We start from the raw sequence: 17,374 nt of genomic DNA, 5'->3' as shown, positions 1-17,374 counted from the left end.
GACACCAAGATGTTCTCAGACCAGCCAAGTGCTCTGGGGCTTCAACCAGGGAAGCATCCTTGTCAGATATCCTGAACACCTCAACTGGTTTGTTTCAGTGTGGAGGAGCAGCAGCTCTACTTTGAGGCTCAGCCACCCTTCTTCTGCAGGACCATTGGGGTCATGTGTTGGTCAGCAGTGAAGGATGGATGTCCTGGAGGTGTGTTTCCTGACTTTTGAGGCTAGCTACTCTGATATTTTTTTAAATGCTCAGCAGCCTGGCTTATTAATAAACTACCAAAATAATAACACTTAATATACCAGCTTTCATGTCATGAGCACAACCAGAAGGAGTGTTTTGCGACTTCCTGGTTGTCCAAACTTCTTTTTTAATTAAAGCAGAATCAGTCCAAATCTAAAAGCAAAATCAAATGAATTTATTATTCAACCAAATTGCACAGACATTTTAAAAAATGATAATCTGGCCATGACAGACACACAGATAGAGACACATGGACAAGAGAAACTACGACTTTGGAATCTCATAGTAACTACCACTAATATATCCCCAGCACTGGGAGAAGAGCCGAGTTATTTTAACACTCCCATGCAACTACAGGTCAACACACAACTTCTAGCATCCTATACGTCTTAGAAAAACAGAAAAAAGGTAGTTGTAGTACGTGTGTGTGTGCGCTGTTGGAATGACAGGCTGGTTGTTGGTCGAGACCGAGTATGGATGGTTGATGTTGAACGTGGATCTAAAAGTCTTCAGAGCACCACTGTATACCCACTTTTGCAAAATGGCCAAACTCCTTACAATATTTACAAAAATATAAAATGTAAATAAAAATACAAACAAATTTTCTTTTTAAACACATTTTTGTTACGAAAGGAGGACTGAGGTGTAGAAGGTTTGCTGGCTGTCTTTCAACAGTGTCGTCCTCCGTGCAGAGTGGGCGCTGCAGACACTACTGATCTGTCTTCTGCTTCTTGCTTTCAACCTCATCCTGAAAACCGAGAAGATCGAGGTTAGAGGTGATGCTGCACAAAAATACAACACCGCTATTGATGTTTTGTTATCCCCCTTTTCACAAGTAAAAATGAATGTTTGCCAGCAGGTTAACAAAACATATTTCAAAGACGTGCTCTGAACTTTTCTATCCCTCACTAAAAAACGTTTCAGGTAAAGATAACATCCATCCAGATACGTGTTAAACAGGACATTGTTTTATGTTTTTATTATCATTATTATTATTATTATTATTATTTAAAGGAATCTTAGATAACTGTTGGATTATGCACTGTAAATCTGTAGGGTTTTTATAATTTGAAACTATACAGAAAACTGAGCTAAAGTTTCAAATATATGATATTTTGAGTATCAAATCTGGGTTCAGGATAAATAACACTGAAGCCCTTCAGTGTGACTGATCTGCTGTAACCCTAACTGTTCTTGCTGTTTTTAGCATAAAAAGCTGCTCCTGTAAGCTGGACACATCCTCACATCGTCATCGTCATCGTCATCAGCTGCTCTCTTCCCCCTCGGTCCATCAATGTCATCTTCTTCATCGTCCTCCTCGTCACCTGAATACAAAAAGATAAAGCTTGTTAGAATGAAACAGTAGAACAAATCGAGGCTTCAGTTCAGTATTTTTCACCCCACCTGGATCACACTGTGACTGCTGTGACTTCTAAACAGATGTCTTGTCAAACTTTATCAATAAATAATGCAGACAAATTTCTATCTACTTACATGAATAATTGGTCTTATGTGTAGTTATCCATCGTGTGTATGATTCATAATTTAGATATGTAGCAAACCCTTGGCCTTCTCTCAATAAGCTTCACGATGTAGTCACCTGAAATGGTTTTCACCTCACAGCTGTGCCTTGTCAGGGTTCATTTGTGGAATTTCTTGCCCCCTTAATGGGGTTGGGACCATCAGTTGTGTTGTGCAGAAGTTAGCTTGCTACACAGCTGAGAGCCCTATTTGACTACTTCATATTATGGCATGAACCAATCCGCTAAGTACAGAGAAACAACAGTCCATCGTTGCTTTAAGAAGTAAAGGTCAGTCAATCTGGAAAATTGCTAAAACTTTGAATCTGTCCCCAAGTGCAGCCGTAAAACTATCAAGCACTATGACTAAACTGGCTTACACGAGAACCTCCCCAGGAAAGGAAGACCAAGAGTCACCTCTGCTGCTGAGGGTATATATTTCTGAGTCACCAGCCTCAGAAATTGCAAGCACCTCAGATTAGAGCCCAGATAGAGAGACTGCAGGTATCAGGCCTTTATGGCCAAATAGCTGCTACAAAACCACCACTCAGGAAAAGCAACAAGCAGAAGAGATCTGTTTGGGCCAAAAACAAGAAGGAATGGCCATTACACCAGTGGAAATCTCTGCTTTGGTCTGATGAGTCCAAATTTGAGATCTTTGGTTCCAACCATCGTGTCTTTGTGTGACACAGAAAAGGTTGAATGTTGAATCCTCACCCTATCTCTAAGAGAGATAGGGTGAGGATTCATTTCCCCCATTTGGATCTGTGATCTCATTCTTTTGGTCACTACAGCTTGTGACTGTGGGTGAGGGTAGGGACGTGGTTGACCAGTAAATTACAGACCCAATATCTGATTTACAAACATGAGGACTGAAAATTTCCAGTTTATCAAACACCACTGAGCAGTCCTTACCTTTAAATCTAACCTTTCCTCTTTCATATCTTTCTCCATCTCGGAGTGAAGTTAGCTCTCTTTCTTTTCTCTCCCTGTGTAATACAGCAGCTGAACCTTTAGCTAGCAACACACTGTGAGACAAGCTGCACACAAGCATCTGTGTTTGCTGATGTTTGTTGAGCTCAAAAACATTCAAAAATGTTGGGAGGTGTTACAAAAATCCAAACTCCTAAAATGACCCCAACACTAAAAACAACGCCACGTCTGCTTTTTCCTCTCACCTCTGCATTATATTGATTGACATGTTTTGTTGTTGTTCTGTTTCATCACCTCTTTGCTCAGCATGGCATAAAAAAACCTACCTTCTCTATCCTCCTCCTCTTCGTCGCCCACATCCTCCTCATCCTCCTCTACCTCATTGTCTTCCTCACCATTTTCCTTTTCCTGACACGGTGAGACAGATTTATGTTGGTCACCAGTAACACACAAGGACTATCCACGTCCTAAAAGGTGCGAGAGGCGTTAACAGGAGCTGTTCTTACATTTTTGCCATTGGCAGCAGAGTCTTCTCCATTCTCTGTCTCTTCAGTCTGTTTCTTCTCCTTCAGCTCCTGAAACAAAACATATTCTCAGACATGCTGGCCCACTTTTATGAATGCAGGAAGAGCACATGATTAAATGAGATGACCTAATGACCAAGTGTGATCTCAGCATAACTCACTTTATGGTTTCAGAAAATTTTTTAGGAAAGATTATTTAGTTTAGAAAGAGAAAATTGAGCAAAAATGAGAAAAAGGTAAATATAAATTGCATTGACTTAAAGTTTAACTAAATACGACATCTGTCAAAAAACTAATGTAGTTTTGTTTTTTTGTTTTTTTGTTTGTTTTTTTTAATTGAACTTTTAATTGCAAAGCAGGAAAACAGCAGTCACCAGCATATACATACACAGGACAAAGATGCATCTACATGTATGGCAGGACGTGGGAGGCAGAAAGAAAAAGCCAACAGCAATAGTAATAAACAATGAAAAAGGTTAACAATCGTCCCTTTGTTGCCAGGCTAAATCCCGCAAGCCCGATTTCAACCTCTGAGCAGAAGGAGTGTCCAGATAGGCCAAAAAAGGGTCCCGGTAGAAAAGGAAAGGTTTGTCCTTAAGTGCCGTAGAGAAGGCTTCCATTGGCACAATACTTATCACAGACTGTAGCCACTGGTTGACAGATGGAGCCTTATCAGAAATCCACAGTAAATGGTAAATGGCCTGTATTTATATAGCGCTTTACTAGTCCCTAAGGACCCCAAAGCGCTTTACATATCCAGTCATCCACCCATTCACACACACATTCACACACTGGTGATGGCAAGCTACATTGTAGCCACAGCCACCCTGGGGCGCACTGACAGAGGCGAGGCTGCCGGACACTGGCGCCACCGTGCCCTCTGACCACCACCACAGTACCATAATGCACTTTCGAGCGTAGTGTAGCAGTATGTGAAGGAGATCTTTGCTGCGAAAGCCGGCAGGTAGCTCATCATTTAGTCCTAACAAGCAAGTCCTTGGACCCAGATGCAGTCGGCAATTAAATATAACACATAGCTTATCTATGATCTCCAAAACTGTAGAATAACAGCACAGCTCCACAGACAATGAAAAAAGGAACCAACAGCAGACTGACATTTGTTGCAGAGATTAGGCAAAGCTGGAAACATTATGTGTCTCTTCTCAGGTGTAATATAAAGCCTATTTATAAGTTTAAACTGCCTCTCCCAAATAGAATTAGATGCCAAGGCTTTGAAAGGACGACAACACAACTCATCCCAAGCCTCAGCATCTATAACGCCTACATCTGATTCCCATTGGCCCTTGATTTTGTTAGAGTTATCCATTCTAAGATCAGACAGAATGTTATAAACCTTTTTAGTGATACATTTTAGTTGGGTAGTTTTTACCATGAGTGATTCTGTGGGAGAAAGACCAAACCCTCCATTAAAATCCTTCAATTTAGAAGTAATATCGTGCTTTACCTGAAAGTACTTCAAAAAATCCTTATTGGTCAGACCAAACTTGCTTTTCAGTTGATTAAAAGTAAGAAGAGAGTTCTCATGAACAAGATCACCCACTGTATTAATCCCTTTTTGAGACCAGTCCGCAAAACCAGCCCGAAGACCAGGTAAGAAGTCAGGGTTTTCATGAATAGGAGTAAGTAGGGAGAAACAATTAAAATATCCTTCCAGGCGCCTGACTTTGCGCCAAATAATGAGCATATTCTTTAGCACCATATTATCTTGTGTTAGAACTGTGGCTTTACCTGAGGAAATATATAGCAGGTTCCGCAACGGAATGCCCTTTAAAGAAGTGGACTCAGCGCTGAGGTAAATAGAATCCGGATCGTCCATAAACCATTCTGTAAGAAATTTAAACTGTGCAGCCAAGAGGTATTGTGGGAAGGAGGGAGCGGCAAGACCGCCTTTCTGAACAGGCAAACACAGAAAACTGTATCTCAGCCTAGGTCTTTTCTTACGCCATATAAAAGAAATAATTGAACCATCTAATTTTGACAAAACCTTTTTGGACAGAGCAAGCGGTAACATCTGGAATAAATACAAGAGGCGAGGGAGGATATTCATCTTGACCAGGTGAATACGACCTAAGAGAGACAGAGGGAGGCTGCACCACCTACCCAAATCGCGATTGATGGTCTAAATCAAAGGGGTGTAGTTCAGACTATACATTTCTTTTAGATTCGGTGAAATCTTTACCCCTAAATAAGTGAAACCGGAGTAATGTAGTTTTTTAAAGAAAACATTTTCTTAAATGCAAAAATAGATAAATGATCTAAAGTACTGTAATGTCAAATGATATAAGGTATACATGCAACATAATACATAAAATAAAACTGTCTGTTAGGCTTTCTTACGTTAACAGTGGGAAAAGGTTCTGACAGTGTTGTATCTGCTGGATGACATAGATTAGGTATGTGTTCATGAGTATGTGACTTTGTGCAGGTGTGTGTCTGCATGTTTACATGTGCAAAATGATTGAGTGAGTTTGTTTTTAAGCCTTTAAAGGAGCATGTGGTAGCAGCGGTGAAGAAAAGTGAGCATATGCACATTCTGAAGATTTTGTCCTGCTGAACACAACGTTATGATGCTGCACATGTTAATAATTAATGTCAGTAATCATTTGGTGCAACGTAACAGCCCCAGGCCAGTGGCTCATGATCCACAACATTTTTATTAGTCTGTGGGGGAAAAAAGCTTTTCATTTTATATTTTTAAATATTAAAACAATTTCATTAACACAATATTTTATAATATTTCACTTTAAATCTGAAAAATAATGTTACAAAAGCTTCAAATAAATACTGTCTAGTACACCTCATGGCCCCCTTTAGACTCAGGTGTTGCAGGTCACCTGCAGCAGCCTAATCTAAACGTGGTATCAGACTAAGTGAACAGTTCATCTGCATATTTTAATGTAGCCGTACGTCTGTAGCTTAACTGTAGATTTGTTGCTGTGTAGAACAAAGAGCCGTGGATGGAGCAGCTACAGGGTTTGCTTTTCTTTACATTGGAGTTTGTTGATCAGGTTCTTTGATGACGGGCTCCTGCCAGCTTTACCCACTGAAGGTTTTAATGGTCATTACAGCTAGAAAAAAGTTTTCACTCCAGCTGAGCTCAATGTGTCGTCTCCTCTTTGCCCTTTGTAGTGCACAGTGTAGACAGACGTCAAGCCAACGTTAACATGTGACATTATCATCACTGCTTCTGTTGTGTTACCAGGCTTTCTGTTGAAACACTGGGCTCTGCGTGGGCTTTATGTTGTCGTACTTTTTACTCACATGCATGCTTCTAAATACGTTTCTATTGCAGGTCTATTTTTTGTTACAAATGTGGGCGAGCGTTACAGTACAGAGGAGTATTTTTGTTTTCTTTTGTTTCTTTTAAACAAAATGTGCAGATTACAGTTGTTTACAGGCTAGCTTCCACAGCTCCTATACCCTCTACAAAATGTCTTGTGTGGTTGAGTTAGTGAAACAAATTGATCGACCATCTTGTGACACAACCTACATCCTCTGTATTGCACATGGTGTAACCATCGATATCCTTGCACCTGTCCACTGCAGCCACTTCATTTTTTACAAATCTGTCCAACTCTTCCCTGACCAGATGCAGCTTTCTGCACCATCTTTTCAACATTGGAGTGGATAGACTGTAAAATCTAATTAGTTCACAAAACTTAAAAAAATTTAATCAAATATGCAAACTTATTGCCTAAAAATAAATAAATAAATAACGAAAAGAAAAACATACAAAAAGCTTATTTAAAATAACCAAGTTAGGGCAACTTATTAATTATGAGTACATCGTAAGAACTTATGACCAGAGTTTTAAAAAAAAAAAAATATGCAAGCTCGTTGCCTCAAAAAAGAAATAAGCGTACTTAAGATCACCAACTTAGGACAGCTTCTTCATTGTGAGTACACAGCACTAAGAATATCTTGGATTTTCTGAACAATAGTAAATGTTTGGTCAATGACAAACATTTCAAGATCAATTATATTAAAAAAAAAAAACTTCTGAAAAAAAAAAAAAAAATTGTGGTAAGTTACTATTTTTAATTTGTCTACATACAAACTGAATGCAACTAAAATCACATTGCTTTTTATATTCCTTGAGTTTAAGAGATTTCTAGTTCAACAACACTCAGATATAAACACTGTCAGTATAATTAAAAACACTTCTCGTAATGTAGTTAAAATCAGCCCAACTTTTATTTTCAAACGCAAAAAAGTATATCAGCCAACATACTGGACACTGTTCTGCTGAACAACAAACAAGTATACTGCCGCTATAGTAGCCTGTGTTATTGAATTTTATTTTAAATATTACCAAATGTAAATTTCATATTTATTTGTTACACAATTTAAAGCTTTAATAACCGTATAATGAAACAAAGTCCTAGTTTCAATTTCTGTCTATCTATCAAATGTTCAGTGTAGTCTGTAGCTCTAACACCACATTTGTTGTGCATTTAAACACACAAGCTTGTAATACTTTAAGGATGTGAAGGTCCTGGCATTACTTTCAAAATGACTGTCATAGATTTAGGTGATTCAAATATAAGTGCCTGAAGAAAGTCTTTAACATTGTCCCAACATCCCCGTACAGTGGCAGTGGATGTGGGTTGGAGATCCAATGACCTTGAAGATGCAGGTGACCATCTTCACTGACCACACCATCTGTGACGGAGGACTCATCTCTCCTTGCGTTCTGCAAGGAAACAATCATATTCTTTAGAACTCATTCATTCTCTTCCGCTTATCCTTTTCAGGTTGGCGGCGGGAGGCTGGAGATAATCCCAGCTACCATAGAGAGGCAGGGTACACCCTGGACATGTCGCCAGTCTGTCACAACACATGAGACAGGCAACCATTTACACTCTGATTCACACCCACTTGCACTTTCGAATAACCAATTGACCTGACCACATGTCTTTGGTCGTGGGATAGTCCGGAGTACCTGAAGAGAACCCACGCCAACACGACCATGCAAACTCCACACAGAAAGGCCCTGGCCAGGTGGCGGAATCGAACTAATCACCGCGCTGCCCATTCTTTAGAACACCAAGTTATATTTGCTCTTAAAACATTTTTTCTGCATTTTAGACAATCAAGTTACATTATTACACTGTTTTCAAAAAATGCCGTCAATTTGATATAACCAATTATGCCATCCATCCATTTTCTTCCACTTATCCACAGCTGGGTCGCGGGGGCAGGGGTCTAAGCAGAGAACCCCCAGACCGCATGTCCTGGGTCTGCTCTGGGGCCTCCTCCCGGTGGGACACGCCCAAACCACCTCGACTGGCTCCTTTCGATGTGGAGGAGTAGCAGCTCTACTCTGAGGATGATTGCAGCTGTGGCCCCAATCCATCTGCCAATCTTTTGTTCTTCTCTCTGCTCATTTGTGAACAAGACCCCAAGATACCTAAACTCTTCCATTTGGGGCAGCAACTCGTCCTTTAGCCAGAGTGGACGCTCCACCCTTTTCCAGCTGAGGACCATGGCCACAGATCTGGAGGTGCTGATTCTCATTCCCGCCACTTCACACTCAGCTGTGAACTGCTCCATTGCGAGGCGGAGGCCACCACCTGGCTAACCAAGGCTGGTAGGACTCTTCCTTCAGCTTGATGCCTCCCTTCTGAGATTACCACCACGACAGGCACCAACCACCTACCGGCCGCAGCTCCTTGCTGCAGCAGCATCAGCTATGGAGGTGCAGAACATTGTCCATTTTGACTCAATGTCCCCACCCTCCCTTGGAAACTGTTGAACTGGGATATTAAGATCTCCTGAACTGGGGCTTCTGGCAGGCATCCCATGTGCAGCCTATATGCTTGGGTGTGACAGGTCTGTCCAGCATCCTCCCCCACCACCTGATCCAACTCAGTTGAGTTGATAGCTCAAACGTTCAGACTTCGCTATATACTGTACAGACATTGTGGTACCTCTAAACTAAGTTTGTGAGATATAATCTTTCAAGAAATGCAGCCCAAACTGTTGTTTGTATTTACTTACACAACATGTCTAATGAAATGTACACAAAGTCCTGCTTTAATGCGTCTGAGGACAACAGCATAATGCAGTCATATCTGAGGACTAATAACAGAAAGCACGAAAAGCTTGGTAAAGAAACAATTTCCCAAAGCCAAAGAATAAATTAGAGGAGTAAAACAGGTTGGTCTAAAGTATGATTAAACATTTAGCATGATTGATATAGATGACACTGAATATTACTAATCTACTGGAAAACAAAAAATACTTACCACTCAACTGATGTCTGTCCAACAGCTCCTTTTCTAGACTTGCAAGAGTTCAGTGTAATGTGGGCAATCATTAAACTCTTTCAGTCTAACGACAATTCTGCAAACTCTCTGAGAAATCTCTGACAAAGTAAAAAGAAAAAAGAAAGAAAGAAAACAAGAATAAAAACCAGCAAATTATTCAGAAGCAGATTAGATGCCTAATGGCTGTGCAACCATAGATAACTTACAACATAAAGTTCTGTTGTTTACAACATAGAACTTAATGTTGTTAAAGTTGTTACAGTTTCTTGTTACAGTTTCTAATAAGCAAGATGACCAGATAAAACTTGTGGCTGTGTTTATATCTAACACAGGCTACCCCAAAATGTTTCTGGATGTCTTAAATTTGACTTTCACAACAAAACTTGTATACGAATACAGTTTTTAGTAAAAAGTAATGGTATTAAGACTACTTTTTTAAAAATGTAACTAAGCAGAAATGTTGCTAGTTAAATAGAATAGAATAGAATTCAACTTTATTGTCATTGCACATGCACAGGTACAGGGCAACGAAATGCAGTTTGCATCCATCCAGAAGTGCTTTAGTGATATAGATATATTACAATATATATTAGCAATAGTATAGATATGTAAGTATACTACAGAAATGGGTCTATTATGGTATGTTATAATGTACACGGTATGAAGTATGTTGTGAATATTCTATAACTAAGTATGTAAAGGCTGTAGTGAGTACAAGCTATGTACAGGCTATGAACAGGATATAAATATGAAAAACTATACAGAATATGAAATAAATAACTTTACAGAAATCTGAGATATACAGCTATACAGAAATGGGAACTGTAAAAGCAGTAATGTAAAAGCAGTTTGTTTATGTTGATAAAGAATGGCTAGATTTGACATTCACAGATGCCGCAGATGTAGCCATAAAGCATTAAAACAAATGCAGGAGTTTGAATACATGCTTGTAAATTATTGTGCTTTTGCCACCTAACAGTTTGTGTGAGGTGAAAACATGACAACGCTGCTAAGAGGCAAGGCAAGGCAAGTTTATTTGTATAGCACAATTCAACAACAAGGTGATTCAAAGTGCTTTACAGAGACATTAGAAACAAGAACAAATAAAAAGCATGATTTAAAATTGAATAAAACAAGCAAATAAACTAACTAATTAACAAACAAACAAACAGTATATAAAATCAAAACAGATAAAATCAGAACAGTAGATAAAATCAGTAGTTAAATGTAAGTTTTGAAATTTAAGCTTAAAGTGTGGATTTGGTGCTTTATTCAAATGCAGCTGAGAACAGGTGAGTCTTCAACCTGGATTTAAATAAACTGAGTGTTTCAGCTGATCTGAGGCTTTCTGGGAGTTTGTTCCAGATATAAGGAGCATAAAAGCTGAATGCAGCTTCTCCGTGTCTGGTTCTGACTCTGGGAACTGATAAAAGACCGGATCCAGATGACCTGAGGGTTCTGGATGGTTCATACTGGGTCAGGAGGTCATTGATGTATTTTGGTCCTAAACCATTCAGAGCTTTATAGGCCAGCATCAGAACTTTAAAGTCTATCCTCTGACGGACAGGCAGCCAGTGTAAGGACCTCAGAGCTGGACTGATGTGGTCCACTTTTTTGGTCTTAGTGAGGACTCAAGCAGCAGAGTTCTGAATGAGCTGTAGTTGTCTGACTGATTTTTTAGGTAGACCTGTAAAGATGCTGTTACAGTAATCAAGCCTACTAAAGATGAATGCATGGACTAGTTTTTCCAGGTCCTGTTGAGACATCAGATCTTTTATCCTTGATATATTCTTGAGGTGATAGTAAGCTGACTTTGTTATTGTCTTAATGTGTTTTTCTAAGTTTAGGTCTGCATCCATCACTACACCCAAATTTCTCGCCTGGTTTGTGGTTTTTAGGTGTATAGATTGAAGTTCTCTGGTGACCTGTAATCGTTTTTCTTTGGCGCCAAAGACTATTACCTCAGTTTTGTTTTTGTTTAGCTGGAGAAAATTGTGGCACAACCAGTCATTGATTTCCTCAATGCATTTACCAAGAGCCTGTACAGGGCCTCGGTCTCCTGGTGACATTGTGATATATATTTGTGTGTCATCTGCATAGCTGTGATAGTTTATTTTGTTGTTGTTTATAATCTGTGCCAGTGGGAGCATGTAGATGTTAAACAGAAGGGGTCCCAAGATGGAACCTTGGGGAACTCCACATGTGATACTTGTCTGCTCAGATGTGAAGTTACCTATTGATACAAAGTATTTCCTGTTTTCTACGTATGTTTTGAACCAGTTTAGTACAGTTCCTGAAAGACCTGTCCAGTTCTCCAGTCGTTTGAGTAATATGTTGTGGTCAACTGTATCAAATGCTGCACTGAGATCCAGTAAAACTAGGACTGACATTTTTCCACTGTCTGTATTCAGACATATGTCATTAAACACTTTGGTCAGAGCGGTTTCAGTGCTGTGGTTCTGTCTAAAACCTGACTGGAAGGCATCGTAGCAATTATTCTGTTTTAAGAAGTAACTGAGCTGTTGGGAAACTGCTTTTTCAATGATCTTACTTAAAAACGGGAGATTTGAGATCGGCCTGTAGTTGTTCATTTGTGTCTTGTCAAGAGCTGCGAAAACGTCTCGTCTCTTATCTAATGATTTATAAGCTCACCTTTCCCATTTCGAATCAACAACAGTTAGTTTCACTGAGAGAAATGTAAACGAAAAAGTTAAAGCTGCAGGGTTTATGTTTTTTTAACCAACAGAAGCCGAGAGGCGGCAGCATGCTACAAGGCTAGGCTAACACTGGCTAGCAAGTTTATAAACCTGACACTGCAAGAAGGCAGAAAAAGTAAATTATTTACTCACCAAATCAGCGCACCTCCTATAAGAATCACAGTAATGCCAACAATAACCACTTAAGCTGAAGCTTCTCCAGCTGCATCCAGGTTTGCTCATCATAGTCCAGAAACAAAAAACATACATGCCATGAAAGTGGAGGAGGAAAGCAGCCACATGGCATTTTTAAACCACATCATCTTATCCTTCCACTGAAGGAAGACTGCCTTTTGCAATTTCTCTGCAAAGTCATGCCATGATGAATTAAAACAAAATAAAATGACCATTTCACATGGTTTTAACTGGTTTAGTAGGCATTTGTATGACCTAAGATGCATGTTCTCAATATAGTTCTTTGTTTTTGTGTAGAAACAAAAAAACAAACAACAAAAAAAATACTAGGAATAAAAAAGCAATGAGAAAAAGCAAATCAAAAATTTATTAATTTTTTTTTTTTTTTAGCTGTACAGCTGGGTGACTTTATATAAAATTCCAATAGTGATACAAACTGTCAGATAATGAAGTATCTGAAGTACAATTTCATTAAGTCACCTACACAGAGGGTATGGCAGCCATGGCAGTTTGCCTTGAAAACAACAACCGTGATCTCCACATTTCAGCTTTCCTCAAAATAATAAGGAAACACCACAGAGAAAGCCTCTCATCACCACAAACCAAAAGATTAGACAAAAGACTAATTACCGCATCATCATTATTTATCTATGCCTAAAACAAATAGAAAACAAATACTCAAAGTGAATATTTTTGTCAGTATGAGCGCAAAACCTCTCGGGTTTTTCCCTCCTGTCCTCACCTCTGTGGAAATGGGATGCCAGTTATCGTTTACAAACACAGTGCTTCGACGCTTTAAGTTGCAGTTGGCTGGAAAAACAAAAGTTATTTTTAACAAAGTAGTTTTCGGTGCCTTTCATGAACGTTCACTCTGCTTTCCAGTAGCACGCTCTAAACAGAGCATATTTACATGAATGCAGCATTTCACAGGATTCCTTCTAAACATGGCTGAACAGGACTACAAATCTATTCTTCACTCGTGAAATTGGGGTACATGATGCTCTGTGCTGAGTTTGCATAATAAAACGCGCGTTTGCACCCTGCCACTCCAGGTCTTTGAGTGGTTTTCCAGTGTCTGTGTGCTAGTTTAAGTGCTTGATGAGTTGTTGGACTGCCTCTGTGTGGTTAAGAGACTGAAATAATCTCCATGTCTCTCATCTTATCTGATTGCCATAAATAGTTCTTAAAACACTGAGCCTTTGCCTTGGGTTTGATAACTAAAGGCTCCACATTAAAACGAGTGGATTAGACTGAAATTTCTACTTACTCTGAATTATTCTTAGACACTACACTAGGTTATCCAACTAATTAGGCTGCTTTTGAAGGTGTAATGATTATTCAATTGACCTGAGGTCTGCTGATGTAAGAAGGGCTGATTACATTTGCAAAGAGCATATTATGAACAGCACATTATGATTGGGAGCTGAGCCCCCCTAAGAGTTTGAACCTAGAATGGCACCTGGTTAGACGAAAGGAAGGCTTTCACCCCTCGTGGAGCGCGCGAGTCGGCTTGCAGACAGACATGCACAGCTTCACGGGCACGGCTCGCGCGCCAGCTGTTTGAATTAGCGTGTACCTGTAGAACACCCTGCGCCGCGTCGCTCGCTGTCAGCCTTTGTTTGAAATGGAGCTGCTCGGAAACAAACTGAGCAGAAACCACCAGCGTCCCCTCGGCATCACTCAGTACTACAGTACCAGCGGGTACACGAGGCGCGAGGAAACTGAGACATTAAAGAAAACTCGGTTAAAGAAGAAGAGAGGCCCGAGGGTCGGGCACAGCAGCCTGCCTCCACCGTGACGACACTGGTGAGAAACACAGGAGCGTGCGCGCTCCCAGCTCCGCTGAGGGCCACAGTAGCAGTGAGGTGGAGCTCCACATGCATAAACTCAGATTATTGCTCGATCGCGTCACTGGAGTTACAGACAACACAGAGCTGGACAGTTAGAAACATGCGTGTCCACGCCGTTTCACCGCAGCGGAACTACCATTTGCTTTTGTGAATGATTACACGAATACGTATCAGAAGCACTAACAATGAAGCCGATATTTACTATGTTAAACCAAAACCAGAACAGTAGTTTAACAAGACTAGATGTGGCTCTGTGATAGTCCCGCGGTCGTGAATGGAAACACTCGGTGCCGGGCGGGAGATAACCCACTCTGCTATCCTACCTCCATCCCTGAAGGTCTTTATTTGCTTTCGGTCACTGCTTCGACTTCTAAACGTTCCCCAAACAGTAAAAGTAATAGTTCTGCGCGCCTCAGCCGGTTCAGTTCCCTCAACTATCCGAGAGTTTGGCGACAGATCGGGACAGCCCTCACAGAACACACACCTGCATTGACGAGTACAGCGGCCGTATATGTAGTTTGTGAAATGACAGACAGGCATCCTACAATCTCTGCATGTCTGACTCTAAATGAAACTGGGAGGCGGTATTAAGCTGCCCACCGAGGAAGCTTAGAAATGTTCCCTGTGCCAAAACTAGTACCTTAATAAGCCCGTCTTTATTCCTCATCCATTAGCTCCGATCCTTCAGTACATATGTCAATGGATGACAAATGTGTAGATTTATATTAGAATTTCGTGCATACAAGCAGGTCATAATGAATATCATCTAGAAAACTGGTAGTCTTCTTTTTCATACGCACTGTGCTTAAAATAGAAAAATTAGTAACATGTTACAGTTATAAATGGAAGCAAGAGTTAGAAAAGCATCGTGCCCTGTCTCCTTCTATTGTCCTTACCTTGGTGCTCAGTTCTCCGCTGCTTTCCACCTGGCTGTCTGCCATATTAGATATATAAAAGGAAATTATTAATATCCAGTCAGAATATAGCAAAAAATAAAAATGAACGTATTGTAATTATTCCAGCTGCTGTGTTAAGATAATCGTTGCGCTGTCAGCTGCTTGTCCGCCAGCTGGAGCTCCCTTCTTTATAGAGCAGTGGGCGGAGAAGGGTGTCCAGAAGCGAACTGTGATTGGTGGTTTGGCTTTGACAATGTCCAGCCTACTATTGGCGAGGGGAAAACAATACCCAGCCCTCCTTGTGAGTGTGTGTGTGGGTCCTGACATTGATACACTATAAATCTCACACATGCTGTGTTGCACACACACACAGTGCATGTTTAACTTGAACAATTTCACAAGCTAGAGCCTGCACTTTATACTTCATACTACAATATCGTGGCTCAAGAGTTGGGAGTTCGCCTTGTAATCGGAAGGTTGCCGGTTCAAGCCCCGGCTTGGCAGTCTCGGTCATTGTGTCCTTGGGCAAGACACTTCACCCGTTGCCTACTGGTGGCGGTCAGAGGGCCCGGTAGCGCCGGCAGCCATTGAGTCCCTGAGGACATGTCAGTGGAGTGCAAATGTGTAGATTTATATAATTATATTAGAATTTCGACGCTTTACTATACAGACCATTTTACTGTCATACATCTGCTGTTCAGTTGTGTAAGAAGCATCGCCTAATTACGCGTATTGAAAGGAGCGATGCTGAGGTAAAATACCCCAACAGCATAATGGGCAGGCACCTAGATTTTACTTCAGTAAAAGTACTAAAGTATTTCCAGTGTCATTTAAAAAGCTGTCATCATGCTATATTACACTACTTCTATTATTATTATTATTATTATTATTATTATTATCATCATTATTATTATTATCCTTCGGAAGTGAACATGCAATAAGATTTTCTTTGACTTTTTTTAAAGGAATAATGCAATCAGTTTCTCTCAGTACTACATGTATGAATTGTATGTGTAGTGGTTGTTATATATGCTTAGCCTACGTGCCAAGATGTGCCAAGATCGCATTTTATGTTCGTTTTTTTCGTAACTGACTATTGCTTCTATTGTCTTTCTATTTGTTCCCAGTTATAGTACTTCTGTATAAGAATGGGAAAGAGAAAGGCTGGACAAGGTAGCGAGATATAGAGAGGAGGGAGAGGAGGGAGGACGGAAGCTTGGTGGCAGGATTGGAAAGGCGTTATGGATCCAAAGGAGGAGAAAGTGTGAACATATTAATATGAAAATATTCTCTGTGGACAGGGCTGCATTTTTTTTATTTTTATTTTTTTGGACATTTTCATAATGCGTGGTAGGTTCTTTACTATTAAAGGAAATATTCAATAATCCTAGTAAGACGTTAATACTGGAACTACAAAGTGAAGAAGAACGCTACACTGATTGAATCCGTCCTGTAATCAGGATAGCTTGCATTAAAAATCCCACAGAGGGCTTCGGGGGCTTCCCTCACCAACATGGCGAGTCTTGGAGTCCGTATTGCGTCTTGAATGTTTAACATTTGTCCTGATTGGTTAGCAAACCGGAGTTAACGTAAAACTGACGCTTTGCGCCATGTGAGTGGCTGACAGAGCTGCCAATCACGCAGAGCCGCTTATGAAAGTGTGCGCGCTGTCGGGCAACAGACAAAGACAGGAGCGAATCGGAAGCAGGTGGACGGGCTGTTTCTGAGCTGCTCTCAGGCCTCAGAACTCAAATGAAAGAACCTGAAATAACGCATTTCGTAGTTTTAAATTAAAGTTACGTAATGTTTGAACACATTACAGAGCAAACTATGAACCAGTATGTAACAAAAGGAGAGATCCTTAACACACGGTTAAATTCTTTTGTCTTTTTATATCGTCTGTGTCACTTTTCATCAGAGACATCCCAGAGGTCTTGGAGGTGGAGAAGAAATTCCAAATATGAGCGACCAGATGGTTGCAGTGGGCACAGCAATCCTGGAAGAACCAATGTGGTCGATCTCCATCTCTGCTGAGTGTTAGGTATTTTAGTACCATGGGAGCATTTACTGGATATTGTTTTATAGTGACATTATACAGGAAAACTCTGTCATTCAACAAGGTTGAAATACCACAGAGATCACTCCCTCAGCTACATTAGTTTCTTAATCTTTTAGACGCCTGTTGAAGGCCAAATGGTTTGTTTCAGATTTCACTAATGAAAGAACTCT

At 40.3% G+C, this 17,374-nt stretch overlaps 1 protein-coding gene across 3 annotated transcripts; it reads right to left on the bottom strand.

Annotated features, from left to right (window-relative positions):
* Positions 1-395: 395 nt before the first annotated feature.
* Positions 396-15,335, bottom strand: LOC309692008 (uncharacterized protein). 3 transcript variants are annotated; one of them, XM_082510115.1, is made up of 7 exons: positions 15,146-15,335; positions 9,488-9,604; positions 7,863-7,932; positions 3,201-3,269; positions 3,021-3,102; positions 1,487-1,566; positions 396-983 (listed from the first exon to the last, which is right to left on the bottom strand). In XM_082510115.1, the coding sequence occupies exons 3-7, from the start codon at positions 7,917-7,919 to the stop codon at positions 951-953; spliced, it is 321 nt and encodes a 106-aa protein (XP_082366241.1). In that variant the 5' UTR covers positions 7,920-7,932; positions 9,488-9,604; positions 15,146-15,335; the 3' UTR covers positions 396-950. The 3 variants fall into 3 exon arrangements, with proteins under 3 accessions (XP_082366241.1, XP_082366240.1, XP_082366242.1); XM_082510114.1 differs by having other exon boundaries at positions 396-989; positions 15,146-15,334; XM_082510116.1 differs by lacking the exons at positions 7,863-7,932; positions 9,488-9,604 and having other exon boundaries at positions 396-989; positions 15,146-15,330.
* Between the last annotated feature and the right edge of the window lie 2,039 nt (positions 15,336-17,374).

Source organism: Aulonocara stuartgranti (assembly GCF_965226115.1).
Source record: "Aulonocara stuartgranti genome assembly, chromosome: 17".
NCBI classification, from domain to species: Eukaryota; Metazoa; Chordata; class Actinopteri; order Cichliformes; family Cichlidae; genus Aulonocara; species Aulonocara stuartgranti.
This window is presented reverse-complemented; position numbering and strand designations above follow the sequence as displayed.

Excerpts from the sequence above, each read along its gene's own strand:
- LOC309692008 (XM_082510114.1), bottom strand. The coding sequence starts at position 7,919 with ATGAGTCCTCCGTCACAGATGGTGTGGTCAGTGAAGATGGTCACCTGC. Across the intron at positions 3,270-7,862 it reads TGGTCACCTGCATCTTCAAG|GAGCTGAAGGAGAAGAAACA; the intron begins GTCATTGGATCT and ends GTTTTGTTTCAG. Across the intron at positions 1,567-3,020 it reads AGAGGAGGAGGATAGAGAAG|GTGACGAGGAGGACGATGAA; the intron begins GTAGGTTTTTTT and ends TTTTGTATTCAG.